The sequence below is a fragment of the Cricetulus griseus genome, chromosome 7, assembly GCF_003668045.3.
Source record: "Cricetulus griseus strain 17A/GY chromosome 7, alternate assembly CriGri-PICRH-1.0, whole genome shotgun sequence".
In the NCBI taxonomy this organism is placed as follows: Eukaryota; Metazoa; Chordata; class Mammalia; order Rodentia; family Cricetidae; genus Cricetulus; species Cricetulus griseus.
Window position 1 is genome coordinate 84,736,402 of NC_048600.1, and position 13,960 is coordinate 84,750,361.

At 41.5% G+C, this 13,960-nt stretch overlaps 1 protein-coding gene and 1 pseudogene across 4 annotated transcripts in view; one reads left to right on the forward strand and one right to left on the reverse strand.

The window, feature by feature from the left end:
* The window catches only part of Rabep1 (rabaptin, RAB GTPase binding effector protein 1), an 80,445-nt gene extending 67,357 nt beyond the window's left edge, over window positions 1–13,088 (forward strand). For all 4 annotated transcript variants that reach the window (XM_027426885.2, XM_035447976.1, XM_035447975.1 and 1 more), the window contains 6 exons: window positions 514–654; window positions 5,486–5,675; window positions 6,238–6,293; window positions 8,794–8,892; window positions 11,641–11,757; window positions 12,140–13,088. In XM_027426885.2, coding sequence (XP_027282686.1) covers window positions 514–654; window positions 5,486–5,675; window positions 6,238–6,293; window positions 8,794–8,892; window positions 11,641–11,757; window positions 12,140–12,241 — 705 coding nt within the window. In that variant the 3' untranslated portion in view covers window positions 12,242–13,088. The remainder of the gene's footprint in view (window positions 1–513; window positions 655–5,485; window positions 5,676–6,237; window positions 6,294–8,793; window positions 8,893–11,640; window positions 11,758–12,139) is intronic.
* On the reverse strand, window positions 2,624–4,958 carry LOC103159227 (annotated as a pseudogene).
* Window positions 13,089–13,960: the final 872 nt, after the last annotated feature.

Below are 13,960 nucleotides of genomic sequence, written 5' to 3' on the forward strand. Positions count from 1 at the left end.
GTGTCAGCCAATTCTACTGAGCCATAGAATCTGGTCCCACTGTGTTCTGGGAGACAAGAAACTGAATATCTGTGAATGCTTGTAGGAACAGTAGAGAATGAGCTCCTGTCCTTGTCTCATTGCCTGACACTTGCTAAATATATAGAAAGACTGCAAATAAAAAAATGGAGTAGGGCTGGTGGGGGTGTGAGATGACTCTGCAGGGCAAGATGTTTGGGCTTAATATGATACCTGGAACCCCTGTAATCATGGAAGCAAAGAATGGACTCCACAAATTTGTCCTCTGGTCTCTGTACACATGCTGTAGCACACACATGTCCACATCACAATAAATAAGTGTATAAAATATAAGTTATGAGCTGTGTGTGTTGTTTTTAGAAGTTTTGCATAGTTTTATTGCATACTCCCCCATCCTCAAATGTCTGTTGTATTTGGCCTAGTTTTTCTCTGATGCATTTGTTACTAAACTGGATTTACCTTCCTAGCAGTGATTTTCATCTGTTTCTGTTTTAGGCAGTGCTGATGCAGTCACGTGAACAGGTTTCAGAAGAGCTGGTGAGGTTGCAGAAAGACAATGACAGCCTCCAGGGAAAGCATAGCTTGCATGTGTCATTACAGCTAGCAGAAGACTTCATCCTCCCAGATACTGTGGAGGTAATGTATTTGCCACATCATCAAAAGAAAAAAAAAAAAAAGAAAAGAAAAGAAAGGAAGAAAAAAGTGTACTTTTTGAAATGGTGTAAGTTTAAAAAAAACCTTCTTACTTAGTCTTTTAAGATTGGCCTCACTAATAGCCCTGGTTGTTCAGAAACCAACTGTAGGCCAAGTCCTTTGTCTCTGCCTGGCTTTATTTTTGCTTTGTGTTGTTTTTCAAGATAGGGTCTCACTGTGTTGCACTAGCTGTTCTGGAACTCACAATGTAGACCAGGCTGGCCTGTAACACACAGATAGCAACCTGCTTCTGCTTCCTAAGTGCCAGGATTAAAGGTATGCGCCACTACACCTTAATTCATAAATTAATTTTTAAAGATTTTAATTTTGTTTGTGTGTTTGCCAGGTTCGTGGCTTCTGAGGAAGCCAGAAGAAGGCATTGCATTGACTGGAACTAGAGTTACAGGCACTTGTGAACCTGGGTGCTGGGAACTGAGCTCAGGTCCTTTACATTAGCTGCACATGGTCTTAGTCTCTGAGCCATCTCCCCAGCTCCCTTTTAGCTACTTTTGCCTTAAAATGCTTGGCAAATGAATGTAGTTTGGATTAAAGGTATGTGCCACCATGTCTGGTATTTTGATTTTAAAAGATGGCTTTGCTAGATTTGTGATGTTATTTGGAAGATATTAGTCCATGCTCTCCTGGCCTTTATGGTTTCTGTTGAGAGGTCTGCTGTTACTCTAATAGATTTGCCTTTGTAAGTTGGCACTTTCCTTGTGGGGCTGGGGAAGACCTGGGTTGGAGCCACAGACTGTTTCTTTTTTCTACTTTGCCTTTCAGTTTCCCCATGCTTTCTCATTGTCCTGTCTCCCTTTTTGATTGGTGATGCCCTTTCTCTTTTGGAATATGGCCCGTCACTTGTTACCCTTTTCCTCATGCCCCCAGCTGAATGGAGGAAGGTTCTGTTTCACCATTTTATTTACACCAGGAGAACCATTAAACTGTTTTGTTTTTCCCCTTGAACTTGGGAGACAGAGTCAGAGGTAGGTGGATCTCTGTGAGTTTGAGGCCAGCCATGACCACATAGTGAGACTCTGCCTCAAAAAAAGAACAAAAAACAAACAAAAAAACCCCAAAACTTCTTAAACTGCCACCATTTTCTCTTCCCAGTAGCAGGACATCTGGCTGAGTCTCTACATCCTTGCTATTATGGAATATTTCACTTTGGATAATAGTCATCATAGTGGACAGGAAATGGTGTCTCATTGTGGTTTCAATTTGCATTTCCCTAATGACTGGAGGCATTAAGCATCTTCCCTTGCACTAATGTGTGATTTCTATATCTTCCTGGAGAAATTCCCAGATCCATTGCTCACCTTAAAACTGAATTGTTTGTCTTATTGACTTGTATGACTTTTTTTGTTGTTGTTTTTGTTTTTTGACACAGGATTTCTCTGTGGCTTTGGAGCCTGTCCTGGAACTCACTCTGTAGTCCAGGCTGGCCTTGAACTCACAGAGATCGGCCTGCCTCTGCCTCCCGTGTGGTTTGTGCCACTAACACCCGGCTGACTTGTATGACTTCTTCATACGTTCTAACCAATCCATGGTTTGCAAGTATTTTCTTCCCATCTATAGGCTTTCTTTTTAATTTTTTAGTGGGATTATTTGAGGTACAATTTTGTTTTTAATTTTGATGAAGCCAGTTTATATATTTTTTTCTTCTGTTGCTTGTGCTTTTAGTGTTGGGCTTCACTGCCAAATTCAAGGTCTGGTGATTTGTGATATTTGCTTTTGTGGGTAGAATCTAAAGAGCTATGTCACACTCACCATCTTTCTGTCTGTAAAGATGGTATTTTCTTTGCCACTTGTTATTCTTCTGTGGTAGGGAAACTACTTTCCTAAATCTACCCAAATGTTATAACTATGTATTTCTAAATCTTTCAACACTTAAAAAAAAAAAAACAACTTTTTATCAAAACAACTCAAACTCAATGTTGACTGGGTAAAGACAAAATTTCTTAGAACAATTTTCAAAACAAGAGAATTTTATTTTCAAGGTCTTTTTCTTCTTCCATCTCCTTCTCTTCTTTCTCCCCCCCCCCCCCCCAGACAGGGTATTCTCTGTATAGCATCTTTGTAGACCAGGCTGGCCTTGAACTCACAGAGATCTGCCTGCCTCTGCCTCCTGAGCGCTAGAATTAAAGGTGTGTGCCACCATGACAACTGCTGCTGCTGCTTCCTCCTCCTTCCCCTCCGCCTTTTCTTCTTCTTTCCAGTTTATTTTTCTAAGTTTTTTTTTTTTTTTCCCTGGAAGCCACCTCTTTGCATGGGCTTTGGTGGAGGTCGTGGTGCAGCACCAGCAGGTCTAAATTGTGTCAGGGGTGTTCGATCCTTCCCAGCTTCACGAGATCACTTCCTGACTACTTTGCTATGAATAGCACAGCTCACACAGTAATGCAGCTTAACACAGAATTTGGGAAGCACATAAGCCTCAAAGACGCTTGCTTCAGATATGTCTCTGCAGCAGAGGCCTCTAAGATGTTCCAAATGATGAACTTCTTAACGGCCTTGTTCTTGGGCACTCACTGGGTGCAGTTCGTGCAGCCAATGGCTGACATGGCAGTGGCCCTCTTTGGCACAGCTGTTGTTTCTTGTTTTTTTGGTCACCTTGGAGCCAAGATCCGAAAAAGTTTTTTTCCTTTTTTTTTTCCCTTCTTTTAAAGAAAATCTGGGCTGATGAGAAGCCTTAGTAGGTAAAGGGTGGTTGCTGCCAAGTCTGCCAGACAGAGTCTAGGACACACATGTTGGCAGGAGAACACATCCTCCCTCATGCCATATAAACATAAAATAGTGAATGAAAATTGTTACTGTTTAAAATTATTTAAAAATTAAATATGAGCTGGTTATAGTGACTTGACTCTTTAATCCCAGCGCTTGAGAGGCTGGGGCAGGAGGATTGCTGTGTGTTTGAGGCACCAGTGTTATATAGTAAGTTCTAGGCCAGCCTGTACTACACATGAAACTTTCTCAAAAAAAAATCAAATGTAACATAAATTTTATCTTTTTATAAGTTTCTTGTAGTTCTTCTTTTCCTTAAATCCTATCAGATTTAAGTTCTACCTAATTTTTTTCTGTGTACATACTAACATTACTAATAGTAGTTTGTTGTTTTACTTTTTAAAGACACAGTTGTTTATCATGGTCACAGCCCACAACTGTGGTCTAGCCAAGGCCTGCACTTGATCCTTTCTTAACTGGTAATTTCTGATACAAAAGGCTTGGGAAATACATGCTTTTGCTGTGAGCTTTAAATAACTTCACCACCACCTTCTCCTCTGGCTGGAAAGAGTTCTGTGTTCTGTTCTCTAGAGAATTTTTATTCCTGGGTTTAAAATTTTTCTAAAATGAGCATGGTGGTACTTTTCTGCAATCCCAGCACTCTAGAGACTGAGGCAAGACTTCATGAATATGAAGTCATATGGCTGCGTAGGGAGTCCCAGGCCAGCCTGGGCAACATAGGTAAGCCCCATCCCCCAAAACTAGGTAAATGTAATTCATTAGAAAGCTATTTTTGGATACCAATTTGGTAATGATGTAATTTCCAGAAGACTTAAAATTTGGTGGAGGAGGGCAGATGTGGTGTTATATTCTTGTAATCCAGCACTTGGGAGGCAAAGGCACAGGTGGACTCTGTGTTCAGGCCAGCTTCTTTCAACAAAAGAAAAATGGGGGCAAGGTATACAAGCTTGTCGCCTTAGAAAGCGTTTGTTTGTAGGGAGTCAGTGGGTCATTATTTACCTGACACAGGATTTTGACTAAGGAGATTTACAGTGAGCATTTGAATGTGTGAAAAGGTAAGTTAATTGTATTTTATCCTGAGTTTACACTTGTTCCTGAGTTTTTCTCTTTTTATCTTCATGAAAGTATTCTTCTTGCCAGGCGTTGGTGGTGCACACCTTTAATTCCAGCACTTGGGAGGCAGAGGCAGGCGGATCTCTGTGAGTTCAAGGCCAGCCTGGTCTCCAGAGTGAGTGCCAGGACAGGCTCCAAAGCTACACAGAGAAACCCTGTCTTGAAAAACCAAAAAAAGAAAAAAAAGAAAAAAAAAAGTATTCTTGGTGAATTTCATTTGGAAAATTATGTAACATTTTATTTTTTTCTGCTCATAAGACAACTTTGAGGGAAAATGTAGTTCACAACACAACTTTTTGGCCACGTTACTATGCAAAGGCATGTGCTTTCAGAGCACTGTGTTTTTGTTGTGTGAAATGTGTTTTTACTCTTTTGGCTTTTTTTGAGGAGCCCATCATCCAGCTCCCAAATAAATCATGCATAGAGACTTATTATTACTTATGAATGCCTGACCTTAACTTGGCTTGTTGCTTGACAGCTTTTCTTAACTTAAATTGACCCATCTACCTTTTGCCTCTGGGCTTTTCCTTTTCTATTCCTGTATACTTTTCTCTCCTTCTTACTCCATGTCTTGCTGTGTAGCTGGCTGGCTGGCTGCTGACGTCCTCCTCTCCTTGTTTTCTCATTGCTCTTTCTTCCTCATTTCTCCTATTTATACTCTCTGCCTTCCAGCCCCACCTATCTTTGCTTCTGCCTTGCTATTGGCCATTCAGCTCTTTATTAGGATCATCAGGCAAAGAATCACAGCTTCACAAAGTTAAACAAATGTAGCATAAACAAAAGTCACACTCCTTAAAATAATATTCTACCACACTTTGTGGGCATTGAAATTCACAGTCTAAATATGTAAATCATTTGAAACATAAATCTTCAGTTACTCTCACCTTCACATATCCAGTAACTTCTTGTGTACTGAATGTAGGTGCTCCGGGAACTGGTGTTAAAATATCGAGAGAACATTGTTCATGTGCGGACAGCAGCAGACCACATGGAAGAGAAGCTGAAGGCTGAAATACTTTTCCTAAAAGAGCAGATTCAAGCAGAACAGTGTTTAAAAGAAAACCTTGAAGAGACTCTACAGCTGGAAATAGAAAACTGCAAGGAGGAAATAGGTGAGAAAAAAATGTAGTTTGGGGACTGGGGGTGTAGCTTTGTTTGGTATAGTGCTTGCCTGGGTACAGGAAGATCAGAAGTTCAAGGCTATCCAGGACTACAGGAGACTGTCTCAAAAAGCAACCTAACGAACAAAAAGTGATTCATCAGTAAATAACGCTGAGAATAATGTATTGACCATGGAAGTGGAAATCAGAAGTTTAGCTAAGAACACCTGTCCTAGGTGTTCAGATGTACAGTAACTATGAACCCTCCTCCTCCTCAAATCCTTTGTGGTTTTATGAGCTCTGATGGCAATGGAGTCAAAGGCCACCAGGTAGCAGGGTCAGATGGGCAGCATTTCCTTACAGAACTTTATTGCTAGCAGCAGAAATTTAGGTTACCACACAGTGTGCATGTATAGTTGGCCTTTCCCTGAGCTTAGTTTTAATGTCAGTTCTCTGGGATAGTTTGAGAGAGGGAACATTTCTCTAGAGTGTATCTCTGACTCCTCTGGGGACATTTTAAGGAAAAAAAAATGAAAAAATAAATGATTGCTAATATTTCTCCCTTTTGTCCTAGCTTCCATTTCTAGTCTAAAAGCTGAATTAGAAAGAATAAAAGTTGAAAAGGGACAGGTGAGTCACAAGTTTAAAATTAATTCTACCAACACGTAGTGGTTTCTTATTAAATCCTGTGCTAGAACAAAGAAATGAAGATAGCTTTGCATAACCCTGCTTTTAGAAACTCTGCCTAGTGGGGACACAATGGGGTAGTGATAGAGAATGTGTATTGAGAACTTGCTATGTGCTGGGCCGTGTGGTGATGGGCAGAGTACAGATGGAGAGGAACCTCAGCCTGGCATGGTCACTACTTGACTGAGCTGCACTGCAGGAATGGACACAGTTGCACCCACAGGACATGGTATTAACTAACTGGTCCCTGCTACTCCCTAGCTTTTGGGTACTTGAATCAAAAGATCTTTGCTTCAGTGCTGCTCCACTTGTAACGCTGGCTGTACTTTGTTTCTCCTTCTTTGACTCCAGTCTCTTCCTGTTTTACTTGAGTGCCTCTTCCAGTTCCCTAAACTTGAAGCAACAACTTCCTGTCTCTGCTCTCTTTCCTCCTAACTGCACCATATACAGCTTACAGGGCTCTTTAGTTGGCTCCAACCCTCACTCTTGTCCCCTAACTCTTTTAATTTTTTTTTAAAGAAAGGTGACTTCCTTTTTTTTAAACATACATTGGTGTATTGCCTGTGTGTTTGTGAGGGTGTCAGGTTCCCTGGAACTGGAGTTTACAGACTGTTGTGAGCTGCCATGTGGGTGCTAGGTCCTCTAGAAGAGCAGCCAGTGCTCTTAACCACTGAACCATCTCTCCAGCCCCCCCTTAACTTTTCTTTTGCTGCCCTTATTCAATTGTTGCAGCAGTTCTGGATTAGACCTGTTGTTTCAAGAAGCCAGTACTCCCAAAATTGGTGGCATCTTATGCCTTTGCTACCATGGGTTCCAATATATCTAAGATATGTCTCTTCCATTCTTCACAGTAGCTCTTTCAGTCACTTTCACGTCAGTACCTTCTCTGCTCAGTCATTAGACAGGGCCACTTATAGCCCAGGTTCCCCAGTTACATGCCCTCCTACTTTATTACCAGCCTTCTTAAGATAAAATTGTGGCTTATTTCTCACCAGAGTGTAATACTGGCCACCTTCTCAGTGTTCTCTAGCTTTGGACATCTACTTCTTGATTGATCTGTCTTCCCATTGCCCAGCTGTTTCCCATTAAGAGGGGGAAAAATGAGATGGTTGTGGGAATCCTAGCACTCAAGAAGCTGAGGATTCGAGTTTGAGGATTCAAATTTGGTACATAGGAAGACAGCCTTTCAAAAGGAAAAAAAAAACAATACAAAGTTTCTCCTTGAATTATACTTCTCTACTAAGTCATTATTTTTCCAAGTTTCTTAAAAAAATGCTGCCCTCCACCTGACCTCCCAGGCACTTCTTGGTGGTAATCAGCCTTGTTTCCTTCCTGCTATAGAGGTCACACTACAGAGATGACCAGCACTCAGGCCTGGAGGGTGTAGCTCAGTAGAAGAGTGCTTTCCTAGCACTGGGGAAGAAAATGCCAGGCATGGATGTACTGCATGCTTCCCTCCACTGTCAGTTTGGGTTCAGACTTCACTTTCTTATTTTTGGTGGTTTGGGGAATTGAATTCATGTGTATGCTAGGTAAGTTCTATCCCACTGAGCTACACCCCCAGCTCTGAGATGTCACTTCTCATCGGCCTGTTGTCACAGCCTGACTTGTTTCCTAAGAGGCCTCTAGACTGGAGCCTCTTTTAGTTCATTGCTGTGTTGAAGCCAGTCTGTCTCAGTCTTTTTAAAGTCTTCAGCAGTGGGGAGAAGTCCATAGTCCTTAGTGCAGAGGTCTCTCACCTCAGGATTCTCAAGACTCCAAGATTCACAGCTCCACACTGCTGTAGGCAGCCAGCCTTGGGCAGGGCAGCCATTCTGTTTTTAGAACATCTCTTTATTTTCTTTATGTTGTCACCCTTTTCTTCCCCTGCAAACACATTAATCCGTGCAAGTAGGGCAAAGAGAGGAAACAGGAGAACCACAGGTTCAGGCCTGCCTGTTACACAGCTCAAAGCTAGTTCAAAACCAGCCTGAACAGCAATAACAAAAAGGTCCTGTTTCAAAAGGAGTTAGGGGTGGAGATAAATGAGAGTGTGCTTACCTAGCTTGTGAGACCCCGAGTTCAGTCCCCAGTACTAAAAGCAAAAGTCACTCATCATCTCTTCTAGAAAATACTGTCCAGTTTTTCTCCGTGAATTAAATGCTGCTCCTTAATGTTGATAAGCATTAGTTATTTCCATGTCTGTTTCTCCTGACTTCTCAGTTTTAGGCCTTAGAATTAGAATATGGTAGGTTCCTAATAAATTGGTAAAGACCAGGCTTGGAAGAACAAGATGAACCTATACTCTGAAGTTTGAGAAGAGTATTATTCCAGGCACAGCCAAGTCTGAGCAAGCCTGAGTCTGGGCACAGTATTCTGGCTGATAGACACCTCTAGACAGTGCTTGTGTGGCCTTCAGAGTTTCTTGGAGTTTCAGTTTTCCCTTTTGATTACCTTTTCACAGTTGGAATCTACGTTAAGAGAGAAGTCACAACAACTTGAGAGTCTGCAAGAAATAAAGGTTAATTTAGAGGAACAGTTAAAGAAAGAAACTGCTGCAAAGGTAATTATGTTTATTGGTCATTTAATTTAAAAAAAGCAAGGCTAAGGCATGGTAGTGCACACTTTTAATCCCAGAACTAGGGAGGCAGAGGCAGGTAGATCTCTGAGTTCAAGGCCAGCCTGGTCTACATAGTGAGACCCTTTCTCAAGCAAACAAAACTTACAAAAAACAAGGGGGTTAGAGAGATGGCCTAGTGATTAAGAGCATTGGTACTCTTGAGGACCTACATGTTGTATTAAAACCATTTTTTAAAAAATCTAGTCACAAGGGGATCCAATGCCTTCTTCTGGCCTCCATGGGCATTGGAGGCATATGGTACACAGGCATATGAATACACAAAACACCCATACACATACATTTTTAAATATTTTTTAAAAAATATAGGAATTCATCATATTTATTTAGAAGAAAAACACAATTTTGCTGTTTTCCAGTTATATTCTGAAAATTGGTTCTTCTACCAACTTGCAGAAAGAAAATGAATTTAATGTCTCTAGAGTTAGTTGGGGTAAATCTTCCCTCTGCCAGTGCTGGGGGCTTGGGTTATAGACTTTATTGGCTTCAGGTAGTTGATAAGAAACATTGAACCTGGAGCTGGAGAGATGGCTCAGTAGTTAAGAGCACTGGCTCCTTTTGCACTGGACTAGTATTCAGTTCCCAGTATGCATATGGTGGTTCACAATAGTTCATAATTCCAGTTCCAGATTTGATAGAATTTTCTGGCACACACATTGTGCACATACACATATGCACACAATCACTTATGCATACAAAATGCAGTGGCTATATATTGAGCCTAACTTGGGCAGTGCTTTGTTAGAAGCATTTCTATGAGCTGGGTGTAGGCTTGTCTGCAGTTCCTATTACTGAAGGCCAGGGTAGGAAAATTGTTAGTTCAGAGGCCTTAAAAAGGCTATCAAGTAGCTTAAGGCCAGATTTGACAACTTAGTTGGACCGTTTCAAAGAAAAGTTTAAAAAGTGGGGTCGGGGCTGGGGTATAGATATAGTTTAGTGGTAGAGACGTGAGACCCTGGTTTCAATCTCCAGAGATGGAGAGGCTGCTTTGAAAAACATTACTCCATCCCATTCCTATATCAAATGCCTTGAAGTAGATTTCCAGGTTATCCTGAGTCTGTATAGAATAAAAATGCATGTGGCTTACTATAGGGAACATTGCCTGGACATGGTCTAATGAGCTACGTTGGTGGTCAATTGATCCTTATTTTTAGAAAAAGGCTCCCATGATTTTCAGTAAGGAAGGCTGGAGGTAGCTGGGGCTGAATAGCCCATATGAACTAGGTGTTTGATCTAGTAATTGTCAGAGAAAATTCTGAGTGTCTGACCATATTGCTGTGACAGCTGTTTGTCTTGGGAGCAGGGACACAGCACTTTGAATACATTTCTTATCCCGGTTTCATACCTAGAGCAAGTGACCTGCCCAACTGGCATTGCTGCCTTATGGAAAAAGAGAATGGGTGTGGGAAATGGATCAGCAGGGAAAGGTGCTTGCTGCCCAGCTGCACCATGGACATTTATTTCATCCTTGGGGCTCACACAGTGGAAGGAGAGAACCAGCTCTCTTAAGGTTGTCCTCCTGGTCCCCACCTGTGAGTGCTTCCCTCTCTACCCTACTCCACACATAATACATGTAAAAGAAAGAGATAATGGGAGTGGGTATAAAGTTGAGTTGGCATGCAGGGGTACCTGGGGTTTGATCTCCAGCTCTGCAGAAAACTGGGTGTGTTGGCACAATCTGTATCCCACAAAAAAAGATGGAGGCAGGTGGATCAGAAATTCAAGCTCATTTTCAGCTACAATACAGCAAGTTCAGGGGTTAGTTTGGGCTACAAGAGACCTTGTGTTAAATAAAGGTGGGAACAGTGAGGCAGCTAGAGGTACTTACCACCAAGCCTGAGTTTAATCTTTGGGGCCCACGTGGTGAAAGGAAAGCTGACTCCTACAGCTTGTCCTGTGACCTCCACTTGTGTGCTGTAGTATGAGCACTGTGCCCCCAATCAGTAGAAAAAAAGAAATGTAATTTTAAAAGATTAATGGGAAGGACTGTATGAGCTGGGGGTGTCATAGTCATCACAAGGGAACCCACAGAAGCAACTGGCCTGTTATTGGGAGCTCGGACTATATGGACTGATGGCTAGGGAACTTGGATAGGATTGGCTTAGGCCCTCTGCATACGTGTGATAGTCATGTGGCGTGGTCTACTTGTGGGACTCCTGGCAGTGGGAGTAGGACCTATCCCTAACACTTTGGTCACTAGCTTTGGGAATCTGTTCCTAATGTTGGGTTTCCTTGCCCAGTCTTAATATAAGGAGCAGAGCCTAGTCCTACTTCAATTTGATGTGCCATGCTTTGTTGGCACTCATGGGAGGCCTCCCCTTTCTGAACAGAGGTGGAGGAGGGGTAGACTGGGGTGGGAGACAGAAGGGAAGTGGTAAGCTGCAGTTGGGATGAAAAATAAATGAAAAAATTTAATTAATAAAAATAAAAAGATTAATGGAATATGGAGGTATTATTCAGGTAGTATTATTCCTAGTAGTAGGAAGAATTGGAGATACAGCTTGGTGGTGTAGAGGTTTGCCCACCAACAAACTGTGGCCCTGGGTTCAATCCTTAGTACAAAAAAGAAAGAAAAGCTTACAGCTTCCCTGTAGTCAGTAACTAAAGTTCCTAAGGAGTTTAGGAACTCTGGCTATTTGGCATTAATTTTCACTCAACACTTTTATTTTTTAGGCTACTGTTGAACAGCTCATGTTTGAAGAGAAGAACAAAGCTCAGAGGTTACAGACAGAATTAGATGTCAGTGAACAAGTACAGAGAGATTTTGTAAAACTTTCTCAGACTCTTCAGGTGAGGTGTTTGGGGAGGCCATCTGTGGGAGGGGGTACCAATGAAGTTGGAGATTTCCAGTTGCCTCTGCCTCTAATATCTGCCTGTCACTCAAGCAGGAGCTTGGCCTGTTACAGACTTGGCCCCCTTCTCCTTTCCCTTCTACCTGGCCAATTTTGTCTCAAGAGTGGGATGGGCACTGGAGGGGGCACTAGCAGGGCAGGCATACCAGTCTGTTACATAGACTGAATTTGGTGAATTTTCTAAGTATTTTTTCCCCTTCTTCTTTTCTTTGAAGAGCCTGATATGGTGAATTAATCTGCTGCATGCCAACCAAAATGGTCAGAGTAGAGGGAACATAGGTAGGGTATCACCTGCATTCATCTTGACATTGTTTCTCCAGGTGCAGTTAGAGAGGATCCGGCAAGCAGACTCTTTGGAGAGAATCAAGGCAATTTTGAATGATACCAAATTGACAGACATTAACCAGCTCCCTGAGACATGACACCCCGGTAGCAGGATTCTAACCTGCATTTTGGGTTTTTAACTCATCTTTAGAATAACATTAATTATTATTTAACTCTTATTGGAAGAAGTCACAGCAAAAGGAAGACTGGAGAAATGCAAATCTGGAGGGAGAAGGCTGCTGTGCACAAGGACAGCCAACAGATGTTTCAAAGGGAACACTAATGGGACACCAGACTCGATTCCAACAGGTGTGGGATCAGATTGGTGCCAGTAAAGTGCTGTTTCCTTGCCTGCTTTCTCTAACACGGATTCTGGAACACATTTCCTGACATGAAAGCAACTTCCCCATAGTGTTTGGAACTACGTTTTCTGTTCATACAAACTGGGAGAGAGAAGTTTCTTTTTTCTGTTGTCTAGGGCTCATCAGTAGCAGTGTTCGGATAGCAGAGAGGTGTAGTGTGCTATATGAGTATTTTATATTAAAATATGAAGTGTGAGAGCAGGCCATTGGCTGTTGACTGTATTTCCCTTGTTCAGTGCATTTTTTTTTTCTTTTTACCATTTTATCTTCTATTGGAGGACCTTAAATGCTACTGAAAAATGCCTGAGAACTACAGGACCGTGGCAAACAAAAAAGCAATTCAACAAAATTAGGAGAATCTGGATACTTGGCTAGGGCTATCTTTATATTGGAAGTTGAATTTAAAGGAAAAAAGCACAAGAAATCTTGGAAGCACTTTTTCTGCACACCAGGACGAACTTCCTGGGCCCACAGGGACCAGGGCAAAGGAGAACTGGCACCATCTACCCTTTCAAAGTGTTTTAGTTACTGGATCAGTGGAAAAAATAATATTAATAAAACAAGCTATCTCTGACATCTAGTACACATGTATAAATCTGCTTATTTTTAGCCTGCCCCAGAGGCATACTATTTAAGGTGTCACATATAGAATGGTGATGGTTTACAGATCTTTGTATTTTTGTTTTACAGTTTAGATCTACAGTATAAGTGACTATGCTTACAGTGAAGCTGGGGAAACTTACTAGTTCAGAATCTGCTTCACTCTTTTCCAAGAGTTGAGATTCCTTTCCTGTGTGGAGAAGCAGCCAGTGGATCAGGTTGTTAATCCCAAACAGCTTTATGGAATGGTGCAGAAATCAGAGTGTGCTCATGTACTACCTACCAGCTGCAGACCAGCTATGTTATTTAACTCATGTGGTTTGAATGTCAAAATATTTTCGAGTGAATGGTGATGACTTACAGAGGGCACCCAAAGGAACCTTATGGGAATGAGAAAACTAGATGTTTCAGACTTACCTTATCAATTCATAGCATAAATGGGCTTTGTATTAATGAATCATTTGAGTTTGCCCTCAAGGTCTTAAAGCTATTTTCTTGCAGAAGACAGATAAGGCCTATATTACCCTATCCCATGGGTTATTTTTTATAGTCTTGTGTTTATGAATTTAAAGGTAAATATGAGTTGTGGAAATAGTGCTAAAGGCTTGCCAATGCATGGAAACATTAACTGGCTTAAAAGTCCCCTTGTATACAATACTACTTGGGTTAAAAGAAACACAGTATCCTCATTGGGTTAAAGGGACTTTATTAATTATAATGTGATTAAATTAGATTTTTCTAAGATTAGTCCTTGGGCTCCAAGCTAATTTGTTTTGGATCACTGTTGGCTACACTGAATGGGTAATTCATAATTATTCTCAACTGTCACTCCAGTGCACTGTTCTGAGACCAAGC